The sequence below is a fragment of the Typopeltis vanoorti genome, chromosome 19 (genome assembly GCF_054136105.1).
Source record: "Typopeltis vanoorti isolate ZY-2024b chromosome 19, IOZ_Tvanoo_1.0, whole genome shotgun sequence".
Taxonomy (NCBI): domain Eukaryota; kingdom Metazoa; phylum Arthropoda; class Arachnida; order Uropygi; family Thelyphonidae; genus Typopeltis; species Typopeltis vanoorti.
Window position 1 is genome coordinate 29,829,494 of NC_143567.1, and position 22,194 is coordinate 29,851,687.

A 22,194-nucleotide genomic window follows, 5' to 3' on the forward strand; every position below is an offset into this window, starting at 1 on the left:
CCCAAAAAAGGGAACAGACATAAACCATCAGATTTATGTTAGGACAATACAGTAAAGAGTTTCATGTTTCTTTATAAAGACTTTCTATGAGAAAACTACTTTCTTGTTTGAATTAACTATGTGTTTAGTGCAGATAGCAAGCTCATACTCATAATATTTAATATAAGATGTGTTCTTCCAGATGAATAAAATAAGATATTCCAGTTTGCCCAAAATAAGATAATCTGCAAGAGCAAGAAATCTGATAGATGCCTGGAAAACCTAGAGGTGGAAGCTTGTTCTTAGGAGAAGTGAGACAGAGGTTGAGAAATAATTATAACAGATAAAAACATGTTATGCAGTCAAATTATCTATAGTTTTGTTGGAATTCAAACTGCACCATAATCTTTTTTAATGCAATATGCATACATGAAACATTTTTTTTAACGCTTAAGTAAAATGCAGATTTATCTGCTACATAGATGTTATAAAACTTGGTTTAGGTTTATCTAATAAGAGTGTACATGGTGTAGCTAGCATGAACATCTATTAATATATTTTCACTTTGTCTATTTAAAATCAAACCAACAGTCACATCAATGTTTAAATTGAAAGATCAAATCAAATACATATTGGCCTCATCATAATCAAATCTGACCTTCCTCAGCAATAATAATTAAATTTTTATAATAATGTCATGGTTAATTAAATACCATACCAATCCTTCCAAGTGATAGTAATTTGTGAGTAGCTGTAATTTGAGGATGAAGGGAAGGGAATTAAGTATACAAAATTAAATAACACAGAATTTAAATAATCTCAAATATGAAATTAATTCTAATGACTCTTCTCCTTTAATGGCACATAGCATTAACTCTAAGCTTAGTGCAAGTGATAAACTGAAGTAACTGATCTATTGCAGACCATATATAATGCAACATCAGAAATATAGAAGGAGATTTTATAGGCCTCATGTAATTTCTAGGAATAAAGTAGCAATAATATTTCTTTTGCTGTCTTCCTTTATACGTTTTACTGCCATAAATTCTGGATCAGACAACAGCAATGGTATAAGAATGTACAAAGACCTAATGCAGTGTTTATCATCACTGGTTTCATCTGCTTGTTCAACTAAGATAAGACATCATAATTATATTACTAAAATTTGAAGTTAATTTCACTCTTTTCTTATCACCAATGAATTTTATACCCTCCCCCTCCATAATAGTAAAAAAAAAAAAGACTCCAGTGTATTTTAATTCCACTGTCAGGAAATGGAAATAGCATTACATGCATTCCAAACTTATTAAATAATATACTAATATAAATTCAAAATCCTTACTCTCTTAGTGTTCCTACTATCCTCCACCGACTAGGTCCAGCCAGTGAATCAAATATCAGAATGCAAGGTCTATTAAAATAAACAAAGAAAACATTTTCATATGAATTATGTTTCCTTCAATAAAAACATTAAAGCAACTGAAATTCCAGTCTTAAATACACAAGCATACAAATACACACATATGTACTGGATTTTCTTTGCACACAGAATGAAATTTGATTAAAACAAAAAGAAAATCACCGACCTTTTGTATTAATTTGTTAAGTTAGACATTACAGACAAATGAATTCTGAATATACTTGAATTGTATCCCTACTACAAAAGTCACAGAATTACACCAAGTTATGGTGGTTTTTCATTACAGTGGCCAAAATTAATGTCTGACAAATGAACAAAATTACAATTTACTGGAGCAATGAGAAGAAAATGTGTATGTATCCATTTCAATGAAGATGTGACATGCAACTAAAATATTTGAAATGGGCTCTGGGCTGTCTAAGCCTACATCAAAACCTGAGTTTGAAAGTACTAAAAAGATCCTTTAGTCCTTTGCCATAGCCACTGACATGGCCCCTGCCCATCCATACTCTAATGCAGGGGTGTCAAACTGGCAGTTTGCAAAGCAATTTCTTGCGTCCCACAACACCTCAAGGAAAGATAGAAAAAAAAAAGAAGAAAAAAAAAAAAGGTTGCTTTTTATAATAAAACAGAAATATTGATTTAAACATTAGATTTATTCATTTTCGTACAACATTTATAGTTACTATATGGATGCAACAACCTGCTATAATATAATTGCAATAATAAAAATTCATATTGCAATTTCAATGTTAGATCTGATTCTGATCAATCGGAAACTATATTTATGCTTTCATTGTGAATTTATGGGGTGCTGTGGGTACTGTGCTGAAAAAATTGAATCCACTTGGCTAGCAGCTGTTCACTTGACATGCAGCATACACGCCCATGTGAATGAAGGCTATGTGAGTTTATAATCACTTGCTACAGTCAATCAGCGATCTCTGAAGCACATGTCAGTGTGCCGAACACGAATAAATTTAGTTTTAATAATGTAAGTAATTATATAAATACATTTTGTATAAAAATTGTTATTAATAATATATTTATTCACCCAGGCGATGTTGCTTTCTAAGACAACAAGAAAAAGAAAAATTCAAGAAAAATAGGAATTGAATTACTTCTGCACTGAAACAAAGGACAAAATTGTGTTCATTATTCGTAACAAAACAATTTAATATAAAAAAGGCTATACAATAAATTCACAAAGAACAATATACAGTCTTTGAGGGTAAACTGAGAGAAGAAAAATTTAAAAGTATGAAGAATTCACTTCAAAGAATTTTCAAAAATTATGAAAGACTATGAATCAGCAGTGAAAGCCAGTTATGAAATGAGCTGTTTACTGGCGAAACATTCCAAACTTTTAATGCCGGTTCCTTGGTTAAGGATTGTATGATAAAAGCAGCCGAAAACATCTGTCCTAAAAATGTGTAAGAATTTCGTGATACTTATTTGTCCAGAAATACCGTGCTCGAAAGTATATCCGAAATGGCAGATAATCCGCGTGACCAATTGAAAGAAATATCCGCAAACATACAATGCTTTTCAGTTGCACTTGACAAAAATTTCGATATTCATGACGTGGCTCAAACTACTCTGTTGCTTCAGGCTTGCTATGACAATATGATTACTGAAGAGTTCTTCAAAATGATTCCCATCCATGGACCCACAACATGGGAAGACATTTATGATGCCATGTGGAGCATTTTGGAAAAATACCAACTTCCTCTGAACAGGCTCTTAGTAGTGACAACCGATGGTGTGCTCCAGCAATGACAGGCAAAAATAAAGGTTTTGTACCAAGACTTGCAGCAAAGTTAAAGGAAATGTATCCACAAAACTGCAATCTTTCCACTGCATTATTCATCAGCAGGTCCTGTGCTTGCCAGTTAGCACAATTTCTTAAATACTTGGAGAGTGAATTTGAAGGGCTACCTCGTTACACAGACATTTGTTGGTTATCTTGTAATAAGGTTCTAAAAAGCTTTTTTACTACTTTCAGAAGAGATCAAATTGTTCCTAGAAATGAAAAATCATGATGTTGCATTTCTTAACGATCAGACATGGGTACAAGATCTAGCATTCTTAGTTGATATTACAGGATATTTGAATGATTTAAATGTAGAACTTCAGGGGAAAGATCAGTTAATAACACACATGTATGATGCACTGGCAAGTTTTAGATGTAAATTGATTTTGTTTCAAAATCATTTAAAAGAGAATATCCTTAATTACTTTCCTATGTGTGAACAGTTGAACAACAAGAATCAAAGTTTTACCTTTTCTCAATATTTTCCCAAACTAGAAAAGATTAAAAAGAATTTGATAGGCGATGTAAAGATTTCAAGGAGCGAGAAGACGTTTTTTCGCTTTTACAGGTCCTTTTTCCTTTAATTTCGAAAAAAGCTCCTATTTGTATTCAAATGGAACTCATTGATTTCCATTTTTTCTCCCGTTTTCATGTCACCTTCATCATCTCTAACTCCCTTTTACAGCACTCTTTCTTTCATTTCTAAGCTTCTTCAACAACCTCCAGAATCGTTTGCCACCTTCTTGATATTTATTTTCTATGTTCTTGCCAAAGTCCTCCCATGACTTTTGCTTAGCTAGTTTTACACAGTGTTTAGCTTTCTTACATTTGTCTCTGTATTCTCTAAGAGCACAAGCTGACTTATTTGCCAGGAACTTTTCATATGCTTTCTTCTTCTTTTCCTTTACTGCCTCTAACTTCCCGTGTCCACCATGGAGTTCTGATTTTTCTATCCTTGCAGACAACCTCACCACATGCCTCTCTGGCTGAATCAATCAGGGTTTTCTTCAAGGCTTGCCACTGAATCTCCAAGGTTTAGTTTCTGTTCTGAAACTCAAAAAATAAAATACTACAATCAAATTACTTAAAATTACTCTAATTATATTATGCAAATATATATATATATATATATATATATATATATATATATATATATATATATATATATATATATATTTTTTTTTTTTTTTTTTTTTTACTCCAAAATATAGACATTTCATTCCCAAAACAGAAGTATTTTATTTCAACACAAAAAATTTCCAACAGGAGGTTCTGTAAATTTTTGTGATGGTTATTAATGAGACTTTATACTTTATAGACTGTATAAATATTTGATCTGCTCAAATAGAATTTAATTTCGGTTTAATTTGATTTAAATGCTATATATTGTAAATATTAATATAATAAAAATATTCTTTTTTTTTGAGTTGTCATAATCATTATATTATTATTTTATGTCTTGTAATGACTTAAAAATTTCATTATTAATTTTCCAGTTTATTTATACTCATTCTTTCACTTCCCTTTGATTCTAATTAGTACACCTTTTTTTAGTCGAAAATTTTTTGCTGCCCACTTGAGATGCACTTTTATGCCAAACGGCTTGTGATCCAATCGAGTTTGATACTCCTGCTTTAATGTCACACACGCATCCAAGATGGTGCAACTATAGAATTACCTAGGAACAGGACTGACCTATTCAATTCTTTTTCTTCTATGCTAGAAACAATATACTGCATGCATCCCCCAGTCTTTGACCAGATATAAGAGAAATTTTGAACAGCACAAATACCACTTGCATGTGTTTGTACAACACACCAAGTACAAATGGAGGCCTGGAGATTCCCAGTTGTACCTACACATGTCCCATGACTAACACCCATTCTATTATATATATATATGATGATGACGAACAGCCTATTTTTCTACTCTCACTGCTCTGCAGTCAGTAGAAAAATAGGCTTTGGGAGGTTTGGGTCTACTACTCCCATGGTGATCCAGTCCATATTGGGAGAGTGTATCTATACTTGGGTGAATGAATGTATGAAGGTGAAGGACAATCACAAACATCCATGCCTACATGGGATTCAAACTTGCAACCTCTTGGCTAGAGAGTGGATATGCTAACCACTCGGCATATATATATATAACACCCATTCTATTTTATAGCCACTGATCCATCTTCTCTATCCAGAAGTGGTGTCCTGTATTCAGATCATTCACAAAAGATATAAGAGGGAGGTCACTAATACCTATTCAATTCTTTTTCTTCTATGCTAGAAACAATATACTGCATGCATCCTCCAGTCTTTGACCAGATATAAGAGAAATTTTGAACAGCACAAATACCACTTGCATGTGTTTGTACAACACACCAAGTACAAATGGAGGCCTGGAGATTCCCAGTTGTACCTACACATGTCCCATGACTAACACCCATTCTATTATATATATATATGATGATGACGAACAGCCTATTTTTCTACTCTCACTGCTCTGCAGTCAGTAGAAAAATAGGCTTTGGGAGGTTTGGGTCTACTACTCCCATGGTGATCCAGTCCATATTGGGAGAGTGTATCTATACTTGGGTGAATGAATGTATGAAGGTGAAGGACAATCACAAACATCCATGCCTACATGGGATTCAAACTTGCAACCTCTTGGCTAGAGAGTGGATATGCTAACCACTCGGCATATATATATATAACACCCATTCTATTTTATAGCCACTGATCCATCTTCTCTATCCAGAAGTGGTGTCCTGTATTCAGATCATTCACAAAAGATATAAGAGGGAGGTCACTAATACCTATTCAATTCTTTTTCTTCTATGCTAGAAACAATATACTGCATGCATCCTCCAGTCTTTGACCAGATATAAGAGAAATTTTGAACAGCACAAATACCACTTGCATGTGTTTGTACAACACACCAAGTACAAATGGAGGCCTGGAGATTCCCAGTTGTACCTACACATGTCCCATGACTAACACCCATTCTATTATATATATATATGATGATGACGAACAGCTATTTTTCTACTCTCACTGCTCTGCAGTGAGTAGAAAAATAGGCTTTGGGAGGTTTGGGTCTACTACTCCCATGGTGATCCAGTCCATATTGGGAGAGTGTATCTATACTTGGGTGAATGAATGTATGAAGGTGAAAGACAATCACAAACATCCATGCCTACATGGGATTCAAACTTGCAACCTCTTGGCTAGAGAGTGGATATGCTAACCACTCGGCATATATATATATAACATCCATTCTATTTTATAGCCACTGATCCATCTTCTCTATCCAGAAGTGGTGTCCTGTATTCAGACCATTCACAAAAGATATAAGAGGGAGGTCACTAATAGGTGATTTTTAATTTTGTGTGAAGAGGGGATTGGGGGAGGGGGGGTATCAGTATGAATTCTGCAGTTCTGATCCACAAAAATATGACTGCTAGATCAGTTTCCACTTTAGTACATGGATTGTCATACAGGACAGCTTCATCTTTTTAGATCTTCCTACCTGCACAGGCAGGAAAATCTTATGTTTTGATGACAGTACTTCCCATTCTCCCCCTCTCTCTCCTTATTAGATAAACGTTAGTCACACATTTTAAGCTTTAAGTATCATACATAATGAATGCCTTAAACATTGATATCCATGCCATTCTTCAAGGGAGTGAGGGAAGCCCCATTAATTTCAATGTTACTAACACAGCATCAAGACCTCAATCTCTTAAAATTGTAACGAGACACCTTACTTCTGACAATATCAGGTAAGAGCAGACTACTTCTTTTGTTGACATTTATCTATAGCCTTTCAATGAAATAGCAAAAACATCAGATTCAGAACTTCTTCCTGCAAACCACTTCATGCTTATTTCTGTTTAAAATGGTACTGATTGTGTTTACAGCTACTAATTCTGTACAACTTCAAATCCACTGTTTGGCAAACCGATGCCTTCTTTTTCCTAAGTTCACTGAAACCGCTAACTCTGTCTGTTTGTACCCTTTCTATAGGTGCTTCCATGGATGTTGTCCCAGTGAACTTGCATCTATCAATCCTCTACTTTCCTTTATGCCCACAGAAATGCAAGCTGCATAGATAGTCAACATCCACAGACAGTCCAAATATAAACTCACTGAAAAAAATTTCTTTCCCCTCTTCATATTTCATTAGTCTGCCTGTATTTTAGGAAAAGCCTTACAACCTAGGATTATTCTTCAAGGATTACAATCTCTAGCTGTTCAAAATTAATATTAAGTTTTCTTTTTAACTCTACAATCTTTTTGAGGCACCCTCACTTATGTGGCTGGGATAAGGATTAAAGCTAGACAACTGGAAGGAGACTGCCACATAGCCAGTAAGGAATGCAGAGAACAAACCAAGACATCTGAACACAATGTCCATCCAAACCTTTGCATCACTACATTAATATGAATCTGCTTGGATACTGAACAATGAGGGTGGGCTAGCAATTTAAGATCTAGCCACCCTAATTGGACTAGCTTAAAATCTTAAACACAATATCATGCAGGCTAGGACATCGCCAAGTTAAACAAGCCCCTTGCATTTTCTTCAGGGAATCCAAACAAAACAATGAAAAGTTGGCTATTTACACAAATTCACCTTTAATAGAACTGAAGACACCATGAACATGAAGCACCCTGCAAAAAAGGTGGAACTTGCAGAAGAATTGGCAAAGTAACATGTTGACAAATTACTAAACAATAAGATGTATACTTGGGTGAATAGTAATTAGGGAAAAGGAGTAGAAACAATATTCAACATCAAGATAAACATCTTGAATGGAACTGTATTTATGGCCCCATACAGAAGTGGTGGTGAATTTTTTGATTCATTAGAGCAGTGTTTCTCAAACTTCAGATATCCGTGTACCCCCTTTCTTAAATTTTCATTATTACCAAGTACCCCCTAATTAATTAAAATTGATAAATTAATTAAAATTAATAATTAAAAATTAAATATCTATTTTATTTGACTTTATATGTTCATGTAAACAAAAAATATGATTTATTTTTAATAGAACAAAATTTGGAATAGGTTCCTCTTCGTTTCCCGTCAATGAAAATCCACATTTCAAGTAATTCGTATCATATTTACGAAGAGTTTTCATCCTCTTCCTAGTTGGTTCTCTAGGGATGTCAGACGACACACTCATCAATTTCATTTGATCAGATGCAATATCAACGTTTTCTTGTTGCTTACAGCTACTTGTATTTGCTATATTGCTCTCTTTTGGGGGTTTTATAAATCCAATCTTTAACCAATGATCCATACGTAAGAATTTGAAAGCTAAAAAAAAATACCGTATTTCCTCGAATATAACCCTAACTTTTTTCCCAAAATTAAAGCTAAAAAATCGTGTTGCGAGATATGTGCGGGGATTTTTGGAAACTAAAGTTTTCAGAAAAAAACTGAAAATGGTGTGACTTACCAAGCAGCTCCTACTCACTATCACAACTTTTGGCATCAAGAACAGTTTCTTTGTGTGCATTCAAAGTCATCTACCCAAAAGCATCATCTTCTTTCCCATTATTTCAAGCAAAAATTACCAGTAATTTAGTCCCGTAATTTACAAGACTAATTTAATTACAAGTAAAAAAGTCCGGTATTAACAAAAGATTGCACAAACCAAAGACAAATTAGCATTTCAACAGTTGAGTTGCAATTCCTAATTCCTTTCAACCGAATTCCATAATATCTGAAACACATTCACTATATATTTCTTAGTTTTAACACGTTAATGATGGGGTGGTGTCAAGCAAAACCATATGTTCCACCGGCAAAATATGGTTTTGCTTAGTCTCTACAGCAGTTTCTGTTGGAGGGGGTAATGCGATTCATTAGTAAGTGCCATTTTTATCCCGGTTGTCTCTAATTGCACTGTTTGTTGAAAAATATAATGACTCCTTTAATTATGCATAGCTGAAAATTTCCAGGTACCCCCTAACAACCATACCACACTTTGAGAAACACTGCATTAGAGAATATGGCTGACATAAAACTAATCCCTGGTGGAGATCAAAACAACAGAATATGAAATGAATAACAGACATCTAAAAATATTTTAGATGTTACTTAGAAAAAAAGAGAAAGTTAATAATAAATGGTAATCATCTGATGGATTTCTGTTTGGGATGCAGACAAGATATTACTAATAACCCATTTCAACATAAAGATGGGGCATAAATTCACATGGAGAGAACATACAAGAAATAAGTCTTACAGTCTCATGATATGGTGGATATCTTGAGTCCAGTATAAAAGAGTATATGGAGAATTTAGAAGAGTAAACAAAAACCATTTACTTTTGAATAGGATAAAAATGAATATCATACTAAAAAACATGCACAAAAGTCTTTTTTTTTTTTAAAAAAAAAAAAAAGAACCACTAAAGCAGCTTTCAAAGACTAACTGCAAATACAAATATTATTAAAAAAAAAATTTGAGCATTTGGGGGGAGGGGGGGATGAAAGTTTAGAGATTCAGTGGAAAACCGTCTGAAAGATTGATAAATCAGAACTTCACAATGGATTCAAGAAGTTTAAGAGGTAGTCCTGGAAAAAATAAAACCTTACTGAAAGTGCTTGCTAAGTAAGTCAGCTATGCAAAAATGGCTAAACAAAAGTCACAGGAAGTATTGTACTTTAGTGAGATCAATAGAATATAAATAATCATGAAGGTGGCAAAATGTTCTGGACAGTATACAAAAACTCAAAAATGGTCGTCGTCCGGTAGCATCCTCTAGCAAGAGGGTTGCAGCTCTTCTCCATTTCTCTCTGTCTGTCGCTTCTGTCATTCTTAAACCAGTCTATTCCATGATGTCATTAATCCACTCTCTGGTTGGTCTTCCATGTCTTCTCTTCCCCTCAACTTTCCCTTGTAATATAGTTCCTGAAGAACTATATTACAAGGTTATATCCTGAAGAACCTCTCAGAAGATGTCCTGCAAATCTGGTCTTTCTTTGCATAATATTCTTGAGCAGTGTTCTTTCCATCCCAACTCGTCTTAAAACTTCTTGATTTGATATTCTCTCTGTATAGCTAATCTTTTCCATCTTTCTATAACACCACATTTCCATTGCATTAATTCTTTCCCTCTCTCTCTTTCGGAGTGTCCATGACTCACTTCCATAACTTGCAATACTCCAAACTGTTGCTTTTACTATTCCAATTCTAACATCTATTTTAGTATTCTTGTTTATTAAAATTCTCTTCATTTCCATAAATGCCGATTTAGCTTTGCCTATTCTATTTCTAATGTCCAACTCTGAAGTTCTTTTCTCTAAAATCCAGCTATCTAAATACTGAAATCTTTCCTCCACATCTTATCTTTACATTATCTTTTATTTTTCTACCCATTATCATTATCTTGGTCTTCTTTGTGTTAATTCTTAGTCCGTACTCTTTACAAGAGTTTTCAATTCTTTGAACAATTTGTTTTAATCCATTTTCACTTTCTGCCATCACCACTACATCATCTGCATATCTTAAGTTATTAATGATTCTTCCATTTATTTTTATTCCTTTTTCTACATCCTCAAGTGCTTCTCTAAGAATTTGTTCACTATAAAGGTTAAACAATAATGGTGATAACTTGCATCCTTGTTTAACTCCTCTCTCCACCGGGAATTCTCCTGTTTCCTCTCCATTTACACATACTGACGCTGTTTGTGACCAATATAACCTCTTTAAAATTTCCAAGTAATAGCAGTCAATATCAATATTTTCTAGAATGTCAAAAAGCATTTTATGTTTCACTGTATCAAATGCCTACAAATGGTAGGAATAGTAAATGTAGTACTGCAAATGGATTCAGAGATGATAAAAGTGACAATAACCGAATACAATAATATTATGGTAGTAATTACTTTTAAAGACTGTTAAATGAGTGACAGAACAGAGGAAAAAATATTCAAGAGGAATGCCATCAGGAATATGTGACAATACTTGAGGTAGAAAAAGCCATCAAAAACCAAAGATGTAGGCATAAAAAGGTACATAATTCAGAAGGCATGGGTAAAATTCCAGAATCTGATAAAGTTCTAGATGACTGGAGTACAGCTCTCATGGTATTCTCTAAATAAAAAAAGAAATAAAACTGAATGTGAGAATTACAAAAAAACTTCTCTATTGAGTGTTCCAGTTAAGATTTATGCAAGCATAACTGAGAAGAGACTAAAAAAAAACCTTAGACGAGAACAAGCTGGACAAGACTAAATAAAGAATGACTGTTGTTCATCATCTACAGGGATAGCATTATGAAAGAAAGAAATATTAAACCAGATATCAAAAGTGGAAATATTTAACTCAGCCTTTAGTGTATACAGATGTTATATTCTTAAATAAATCCCATACTAGTTATTAGGATTCTTTACCTAAACTGAACAACTATTGTAACAAATTTTGCATGAAAATCAGCAAACCATGGACCAAATAAAATATTTCAGCTATTTACGTACACTATTTAGTGAAGATTCAAATTAAATCTGGAAACAGATATAAGAATAAACAAAGCTATATGGTTGGCAATCAGTTAAATAAATTTATATGGAACAAGAGAAAAATTAGTGAAAATACTACACTAGTAATATAATTTATATATATAAAAAAAATTATAACTTATGGATTCGAGAATTGGGTAAAATATAAAACAGATGATCAAATATTAGACCAAAGACATGAAAATAAACAGAGTAAGAAAAATTACAAGAATGAACATATGACATCAACGGCAGAATCATTAAAAATGAAGATAAAAAGGAACTTGACATTGTTCAACATTCAAGAATGTGCAAGCAGCTGTAATATAAGGTGATATGGTTACAAAGAGAGAGAGAGAGAGAGAAAGAGGAAAGGTTACCTTGTACCAAACAAGTGTTTGGTACCAGAATTGCAGAAAAAGACCCAGGATGACAGAGACCTAATAATAATGCAAACTTAAATAGTATTATCGTATAATCCTGTACATCCACTGAGGGTACATATCAAGAATTTAATAATGACAACATACCAAAGGTTGGTAATCTACAGCACATTTAATACTGTGTGTGTGTGGGTGGGGGGTGCCTGGTGAACTCACACCAGGCAACAAAAATCATTTACCACCCAAAGACATTGCAAATCACCATGCTCTAATAAGATCAGAACCCAAGGCCTGTCCACTAGTTAATAACAACACTATTCATTTGGCCAATCTGTCCAGCCATGTGTATATGAACCAGGTGGGGATGATTATTTCTCTTAAATAGTCAACAGCTCAACTTCTATGCTAGAATCTTAACCATTATCAAAGCAACAGTGGTGGCAAAATGAATAACAGTGATAGTGACAAAATGAACAACAGACAGGTACCTAGCCCATACCTAATAGGATGGCAGTAATTAAATATAAAGTAAAGTAATAAATTAGTGAGATCACCTTGAGAACATCTGGATGGATGAAAGCAGATAATTCTCTTAACAACCTATCCTCACATGACATTTACACAATCATTTAGCTTTTCTTCTGATTAGTCCTGTAAGAAGAGTTATCTGAGGATTCTTCCTGGTTAGATAATAGGGAAGAAACACCATCTATATAGCATTGTATTTGAAGAAATAGGGAGAACTCGTCTTCCAAATCAATAACCATAACTTCATCTTCCAATGATAACACTAGCATGGATAAGTAATGATGCTGAATGAATGAAATGGTCACTCACAACTGGAACTTAGTTCAACTGTATTCTATACTGGCTGAAACTATGTGTGTTATGATGGTACTGTAATATCTCTCATGATATGCAACTATGTAACTTATCCTGTTCGCTTTTAGATGCTTTTCTAAGGAGATTGCGCTTAAAGAAATGTCAAATTTGGTCTGTAATAATCTTGTATTTTAACGAGTCTTTGTTAAAATAATGTGGCACATGATGTCATTAAGCAATGCTGTTAACTCATGTCCATATATGGCAATTTCAAAAGACGCATAAAGTATGATATCATCATGTTCGGATGTCCATACATGACCATATATGTAAGTTTTGACAGATGTGCATATGCATACAATGGAAGTCCAGGCCTTTATAAGGCAAAACATTGAGGAGAACTTTGTCTTAGAGTTCTCAGTCTTCTGCCTGGGTCGGCTGCCACGTGAGGTCTGATGTCAGTAATCGAAAGAGAAGCGTTGCAGGTCCAAGGATTCTCAGTTGTCCCCTATCAGGATCTACCACCATGAGAAGCATTGTGTTGATCATCTCACTTGGAAAGAGCTGAACACTGCTGCCATGTTATGGGTCCTAAAGGACATACAATAATCGACAACTCAGACTAAGAAGAAATTTGGAGGGAAATCAAGAACCAGCCAGCAGAAGGACAAAAAGGAGCACTTTCATGTGAATAAAAGATTCATGAAAAAGGCAGTGCTGAACAAGAATTGCTATATGTGATAATTCCAAGCAAGAATTTACATCAAGTGTGTCTGCTTATGGGAAGTAAAAAAATATTGTATAAGTTAACTGAAATAAGCTCACTCAAGGCGTATCTTAATCTCAGCTGTGTATAATTAATTATTGTAAGAGTAGGAACAGTACTGAACTGGATAATGTAATTTAATATTGAATGAAGCTTGCCTAATGCATGCCTTATTTCCAGTTTGCATACATATGACTAGCAGGATGTTCTAGATTGTGATTTAACTTTAAGGGAAGAAACATAGAACTAAGCCTGAATCAGGAAGAAGTAAAATTTAAAGACTTGTAATGCAATTGTGTGTGTACACACAGACGTTAACGTGGATCAGACTGTGTAAATATTACATTTTAATTTAATTAAATTATTTGTGAACAACATATTGGACTGATTCTGTCAATGCACTATCCTGAAAATTTTGAAATTGCATAATTAAGCTATGATTAATTAAAGGTAAAGATTAACATAAGCGGGAAATGCTAACAATATCTGCTTTGTCTCTAGTTTAAAATCTTATAATCTTGCACTCAATATATAGTCTAACTAGCACAGTTGAAAACAAATTTGTTAGACTAAAAAGCATGAGAACATAAGATCTTGTAGAAATAAATAAATAGCAGCAGTCGACTATTTATGACATCTCACGAAGTTTAACCAAAGAACAAAAAAGACAAAGCAGGATTGAGAAATATGTAATAGAAATACAGAATGTTTTAACAGTACAACATAATCAGGTGGATTAAGGTTATGTTAGTTAAATTTATTTCTTATATGATCTGGAAACCTTGCTCTAGAAACCAGGTATAGCCTTTTTGAAACAACTTCTGGCCTCCAATAGATGGGGTGGTAGTCCCATACCAAGCAATGGAAATAACCTCCCATCTAAAGACATTTATCTGGTAACTAAAAAAGTTTGCATTCACTGCAATGACTTGTTTTATTTTGTAGTGGTTTGCAGGGTGCATTTTTTTATGTGCATCATAAGGAACAGATATGCATCAGTCAATCAGTGTGTATTCTTTTTCTGCAACTTTGAACCCTTTTAAAATGTTAGTTGAACCTGATGTAATTTGGGCTTGTTTGCTTTATGAATTTAAACTTGGTTCGAAGACTTCAGAAACATCCTGTAAGATGTTTCTGAAGTCTGACATTTGGAAAAGATGCAGTAGCAGAAATAGTTTAAAAAATTTGTTTCTGGTGATGAATCACTTGAAGATGCACCACATTCAGGAAGACCCTCCATTATTGATAATGAAGAATTGCATGCCACTGTTGAAAATAATTCAAGATTAACATGTCAAGAACTTTCAGAAATGTTTAATGCAAGTGGTGAAACAATTCGTTTATGCTTGCATCAAATGAGAAAATCATGGAAGCTAAGCAAATTGGTCCCACATGCATTATCAGATTACAAACTTCAAAGACTATCAATTTGTTCTTCATTTCTTTCATGTCATAAAAACAAGCTGTTTTTGGATTGCTTGCTCACTTGTGATGAAAAATGGATCTTGTACTCAAACAGGAAGCAAATTTATCATTGGATAGCACCAAACGATCCAATACCACACAGCTTCACCCCCAGAAGCCCATGCTTTGTATGTGGTGGAGTGGAGCTGGTATTGTCCACTACGAGTTTCTTGCCGCAGGCCAAATAATTACAGTCAAGACCTACTCGATGCAACTTGAGTGTGTGCAGGATGCATCACTTCACAAACAGCCAGGAATAGTTAATCAGAAGAAAGTGCTATCTTAAAGGGCAATGCAAAACCTCATACTGCAAAACTTGAAAGAGGATTTGTGAAATCCGTGAGAAGATTTGTGCTTTAGGATAGGAAATACTCTCTCATTCTCCATATTCTATTACAATTTGATGAAACAATGGGGGTTAAAGGGTTTTAAGATGTTTTTTTTTTTTTGTGGTTATATCAGTTCTTTAATATCATTTTTGTTCTAGGTGTTTATCAGAATTTTTCAGCCAATCCCCTGAACCCCCCCCCTTTTTTTTGATTCTTGTTGGACAACCCAATAGCAGAGTAGGAAATGAATCCCAGCCATACAAAAATTTTGAGAAAAGAGCAAAGATAATAAAAATAACTATTATAAATAGCAGGATTTCTTCAGGACATAGATTAGTCAATTATTTTGAGTAATTACTACAGAAAATGTGTAAAACATGTTAACAGTTTGTTATAAAGTTCTGTTACAATAAGTCCAATATAACACCATATTTCAATATAAAAGCAGGCAAAAATTCATGGAGAATACACACAAAACAAAAGAGCCATAGTAATGTTACTGTTGACAGTCTTTGGATCAAGATGCAAGAGTATGTAAACAGAAAAGAACTCCACAATGGATGCAGAGAGGGTGTTACAAAGAACCACTAAAATGCAAATGTTGCCAAAGGACATGCAATTATTTTCCTCTGCCTATGTTCCTGTTGAGTGGGCAGTGACAACATTTTTATCATACTTTTTTTTTTTTTTTGCATGGGGTGATGGTGAATGGTGGCAAGTATATACTCCGGTCTCCATAAGATTCTTATTATATTATAAACAATTTCTCCTCTGATTAGATGTATATATCAGAGACTTATAGATAAAGGAGTGCAAAATGCAGTTTCTGTCCAATATGTTGATGCTTTATTACAGCCATTAAGGGTTTAATGTCTTTGGATAAGTGCAGAAGACATTTTTTCTGGTTCATGCAGTGTTATTTCCTCTTGCTATTACTAGTCTTACTCACAGTTTAACTTTCTATTTATTTTACTATTAATTACATGAAAGGTTGCAAAATTTACAGCACGTATGTACCTTGTATGGGCTAAGGATCCTGTCAATGTGCTTCATGGATAGACAGAAGTTGCAGTCGTTGGAAAAAAAAAAAACAGTGTGAAGTAGGGTGCACCAAAGAGTAGATGGAAGGAAAGAAAAGGATGAGCACCCAAAAAAGGTAGGAATAATGCCGAAACAGTGTCTATGAGAAAGGGAGCGGAGTGAATCGGTGTGTGTGTGTGTGTGTGTGTGTGTGTGTGTGTGTGCGCGCACGCGTGCGAGTCATCAGTTAGCCATATTGCTGGGTAGCAGCATCACCTTTTTAGAGGTTTTTTGATGCATCACACTAAATGTGATTATAGTATTCCAAGGATGAGCAGATCTGGGATTTATACAGTGTAGTATAGGTAAGACATAGCCCAAGAAGTGAAACCTAAGCTTGCCTGGAGATGTGATATTATTAAAAGTATCATCATCATCATCATCAAATTCCTGACATGTACCCTCAAGGGGTGTACAGGATATGATAGTACTACATGAAAAATTTACATCATTACTAACTTCCTATCTATAATTTTCCTCCAAATCAGTCTGTTACTTGTCAAGACTCCAACATTATCAGATCTTATATTTCTATCGTCTACGGCACTTTGTACCGTATCAATCCACCTATATATCTTGGTCTTCCTCTGGGTCGTTTTCCTGCCAACCTGGCAGAGAACATTTATTTTGCTAATCTTTCCTTGCCCATTCTATTTAAGTGACCATACCACCTGAGATTAGCTCTGCTAACACATTCCTGGATGCTGACAATGTCAAGTTCTTTCCTAATATCCTCATTTTAAATATGATATTGCCATTGATGCCATCTGTTCACGCCTCTAATCTTTCTCAGGACTCTCATATCTGCAGTCTCTAGTCTTTGGTCAAGTGTTTTACTTCTGATCCAGCTCTCAGATCCATTAGTTAAAACTGGTTTGAACACTGTCTTGTATATAGCTAATTTAGTGTTCCGACTAATTTTTCTCTTATTCCATATGAATTTATTCAATTGACTTCCTACCATACCGTACCAGCTTTGTTGATTCTGTTGTCTATTTCTATATTTAATTTACCATCTTCACTAAAAATCATGCCTAAGTAGTTGAAATGTTTTACTTGTTCCACAAGTTTCCCATTCACAACACAGTTGACATTTTCAACAATTCTACCTATTTTCATTGTCTTTGTCTTTTTAATGCTGACCTTCATACTATATCTATTACAACAGTTATTCAATTTAGTCAGGGAATCTTGCAAACTTGTAGCGGATTTATTTAGAAGTATAACATCATCCGCATACAGCAAAGAGTTGACATTAACATCTCCAATTCTGATATCATGTTTAATACCACTTTCCTTCATAATGTGATCCATATAGATAATGAATAACAGAGGGGATAATGTACATCCTTGTTTCACACCAGATTTAACATTAAACCATCTTCCTGTACTTCCTTCAATTCTAACTGCTGACTTACAACTCAAATAAAGACTAAGTATTGATTGATATAATGCCACATTGACACCATATAACTGTAGCGTATTGAATAGCTTCTTGCTTGGCACCTTGTCATATGCCTTTTCCAGATCGACAAAACTTAAATACAGATCTTTCTTATATTCCCATGCTTTCTCAACTATTTTTCATAAAGTGAAGATCTGATCCTGACAGCCTCTATTTGGCCTGAATCCAGCTTGTTCTCCACCAACTTTTCTTCCACAATTCTTCTCAACCATTTCTCAAGTATACTTGAATAGATCTTGCCAGGAACACTCAGTAGGGAAATACCTCTGTAATTCTCACAATCAGTTTTATTTCTTTTTATATATGGGTACTATTAGAGCTCTACTCCAATCATCGGGAATTCGTCCCTCTGTCCAGGCTTTCTGAGCTATGCAGTGCAGCCATTGTAAGACTTTTATACCACCATACTTCAGTATTTCTGGTCGAATATCATCTACTCCTGTTGCCATTCCACATTTCAAGCCTTCGATGACTTTTTCTACTTCAAGTATGAATATGTATTCCTGACTGTATGCCTGTTAAGTGTTTTTTACCACTGTGCTATCATCACTGCTTGTTTCATTTAGCAGTTTTTCAAAGTAATTATTCCACACTTCAAGGATATCTTTTTCTCCAGTTTTCATGTCATCTTTATCATCTCTAACTCCTTTTACAGCACTCTCTCCTCCATTTCTAAGCTACTTCTACAACCTCCAAAATAGTTTGCCACCTTCTTGATATTTATTTTCTATGTTCTTGCCAAAGTCCTCCATTGACTTTTGTTTAGCTAGTTTTACATGGTGTTTAGCTTTCTTACATTTGTCTGTGTATTCTCTAAGAGCACAAGCTGACTTATTTGCCAGGAACTTTCCATATGCTTTCTTCTTTTCCTTCACTGCCTCTTTAACTTCCTGTGTCCACCATGGAATTCTGATTTTTCTATCCTTGCACACGACCTCACCACATGCCTCTCTAGCTGAATCAATCAGGGTTTTCTTCAAGGCTTGCCACTAAATCTCCAAGGTTTGGTTCCTGTTCTCAAACTCTTTCATTTTTTCTTCAATAATCTTTGTGTATTTTTGTCTACAGTTCACATCTGAGAGCTGCTCAACTTTTATTCACTTTAAACTTTCTTACATGTTATTCTTTTCAATATGAAATTCAATTTTATCCTGCTCAAGACTAAATAGTGATCACTTCCAATTTCAAATCTTCTGTACACTCTGGTGTCCTGCACAAGGGAGAAAACATCACTATCAACAATAACATAGTCAATGAGACTTTTCTTATTCCTTGCCTCTTCTTTCCATGTGAATTTGTGCATATTTTTATATTGGAACATGGTGTTAATAATAACCAGTCCATGTCCTGAGCAGAAATCCAACAGGTATTTGCCATTATTATTAGCTTTGCTCTTTTCTCCAAATTTTCCCAAAATATTTTTGTATGTCTGACAATCATCTCCTACTCTGCTATTTAGATTCCCAACAAGGACCAACTTTTCCTTTTCAATTGTGTCAGTTGCTTTTTCTAAAGCATCAAAAAATTCCTCCAATTCTACCTTAGTAGAACCTTCTGTGGGACTGTAGGCACAGATAAGTCTCATTGTCCAGTTCCCCATTCTGATTTTAGCCCACATCACTCTACTTGAGACTGATTGCCATTCAAGAAGATTAGCCTCGTATTTTGTGTTGAATACTATGGCTATTCCTTCTTTTCCTTGATTGTCATTGCCTGAATATAACATTTTCTATTTATTGCTCAGAAAGATCTCACCAGTTTTTGTCTTTTTTGTTTCAGTTACCCCTATTATGTCGAATCTGTTAGTTATCCAATTCTTCAGCTAGCTCCATTTCTTTGCCATTCAGGCTTCTTATGTTGATAGTACCGATCTTTAACTCTGATGATGTTGAGTTGGGGTGTGCTTTCAGATTTGTTCCACTAGCTGACTTTTCGCTGTTCGCCCTGGTTCCCTGGCGAAAACAACGGGGCCCTTGTTTAACCGGGCGACGCCCCAGCCGGCATGAAATTTTGTCATGTTGTACCATCATTTTGTATTTTGATTTAAGCCAATAAGAATACAATTTGGTTGGCTAAATCCCAAATTGCCAGCCCATCCTTGTTCGTTCAGTACCCAGGTAGATACCCAACAGGGTACACCACGAGAAGGTGAGGATTGGACATTAGGTCAGAAGCCCTGGTCGGTTCTCTGCATTCCTTTAAAGGCTATGTTGAGGTCTCCTCTCAGTTATACAGCTTTGACCCTTAAGCATCCCCATAGGCCTTTGTGTCAAACATAATTAAATACCACAGATATGCCTGGAGCAACTACTTGAGTTCTTCATGCTCATAAAAATGAACATTAACCCCAAAGGCAGGTGAAAGAAGAAGAGGAAATCCTGCTAATCATCTGTGGCAAAATGATCATTTATTACTTGTGAGTTGTAGAAAGTTTTTCCCCTTGGTTAGAAATTAAATTAAACCAGCCAAGAAATTATATTCTTGTTTAATCCATTATCTAAGCACAAGCAAACAAAATTGGCATTTTAAGTATCTTCATGATTAGGCTACTTGTATATAGAGGCTGATGAGACTACACGTCAATTTCGTAGTGTAGTATTCCATAATGCAAAGCATACTTTCTTTCAGAAGAGTATACTTTGCATTATGGCAAGGGTCACTATCACAGACCAGCTCTGACCTTTATCTCTTCTGGGTTTGGCTCCCACTGATAAGAATGAAACCTCAATAAAGGTCAAAACTTTATTGAGACCTCAATAAAGGTCAAAACTCCTTACTTTTAATAATTTTCAAAATTTTGAAATTTTGAAAATTATTAAAAGTAAGGAGTCAGTAAAGAAATCTTTCTTTTGAGGAAGATCTTGCTTTACTGCATTTTCAGGTCTGTATTTTGATAGCACTGAAATTAGCAAGGATGTTCTTGCTCCAATGGAGAATGACAAGATCAGTATTTAGGACAATGGTTATGGAAGATCTCATAGAAAGATTCAAGCCTTGTACAGTTTATCTAATGAAGAGGAATGAGTTGTACTGTCATCAGCAAAATTCTAGGTAGGATTTGAATTCAGAAAGATGTTAATCTATATAAAAGGAAGACAGTAGATAAAAGTAGAGCACTGGGATAATCCAGCATTATTGAAGAGAGATAACTATTTACCATAAATGCAATGAACAAATATAGAGGAAACAGGCAGCACAAATATACAGAACAGAAAGATCACAAGATAGTGGTCAAGCAAGTAAACCTGTATGCTAGATTTGATTAAATGTCTGGAAATGTAAAGCGCCATCACATAAGTTCCTCCAAATTTTATATGATTTGTCTTGGCTAGAAGAACTACTGTGGAATAAGAATGGTGGAATTCATATTGGTTGGACTAACTGGATGAATATGACTGAAACTGATCTGCTTTATGTTATTTGGTGAGAAGTCATGTGTGCACAATGGGACAGTAGTCTGATGGTTGACTTTTGCTTCCTTTTCTTGGAAAAAGTGACAGATGAAAATGAGATTGTAATCCTTAGTATTGTGATAGACGATATGAGAAACAGAGGTAGAAGCATGGAGGAGGTAAAAGTTGGAATCAACAGCCTTGTTAACTTAAAAGAAGATTACCACTAGACAATAGCACTTTCTGTTATGAACACCACAGGCAGCAGCTGAGTTATTCTGCATTTGGGTCTTTCAAAGAAGCAGATGTGGTGGTGGTGGTGGTGTGTGTATGGGGGAGGGGGATACACAGCCTATACTGAAGCTGTTGAGAAATGCATTGTAGGCTGAGTGCAATGGTATTTTTTTTTCTTTTTCAAACCATGCGATATCTTGAATTTTTTCTTCTTCTTCCTGGACTGTCTTATCAAACTTATCTAAGCACCAAAAGTTGGAAAGCAGTCAGGAATTTTGAATGGAATAGGGGATTCAATCACAGCAAACATCTAGATCAAAAGAATAGAAAAAAAGAACTAGACCATCCTTTTGGAGGAGCAGAAATCAAAGGTCATTTGATGTAGCACTGGTGTAATGCCAAAAGGCACAAATATTAAGTGTGGCTATATGAAAGATATTCTGTACAAAAGGAGAGTCGAGTAAGGTTACAAAGATAAGACTGACATGAACAGCACATTGGGAGAATAGTGAATATTATCTAGTAGTGGGTAAATGGAGA

At 34.7% G+C, this 22,194-nt stretch overlaps 1 protein-coding gene across 2 annotated transcripts in view; it reads right to left on the minus strand.

Annotated features, from left to right (window-relative positions):
• LOC150095959 (sentrin-specific protease 6-like) overlaps window positions 1-22,194 on the minus strand; it is a 452,901-nt gene that overhangs the window by 50,844 nt on the left and 379,863 nt on the right. For both annotated transcript variants that reach the window (XM_090408975.1, XM_090408976.1), the window contains one exon: window positions 1,322-1,390. In XM_090408975.1, the coding sequence (XP_090265101.1) occupies window positions 1,322-1,390 (69 nt within the window). The remainder of the gene's footprint in view (window positions 1-1,321; window positions 1,391-22,194) is intronic.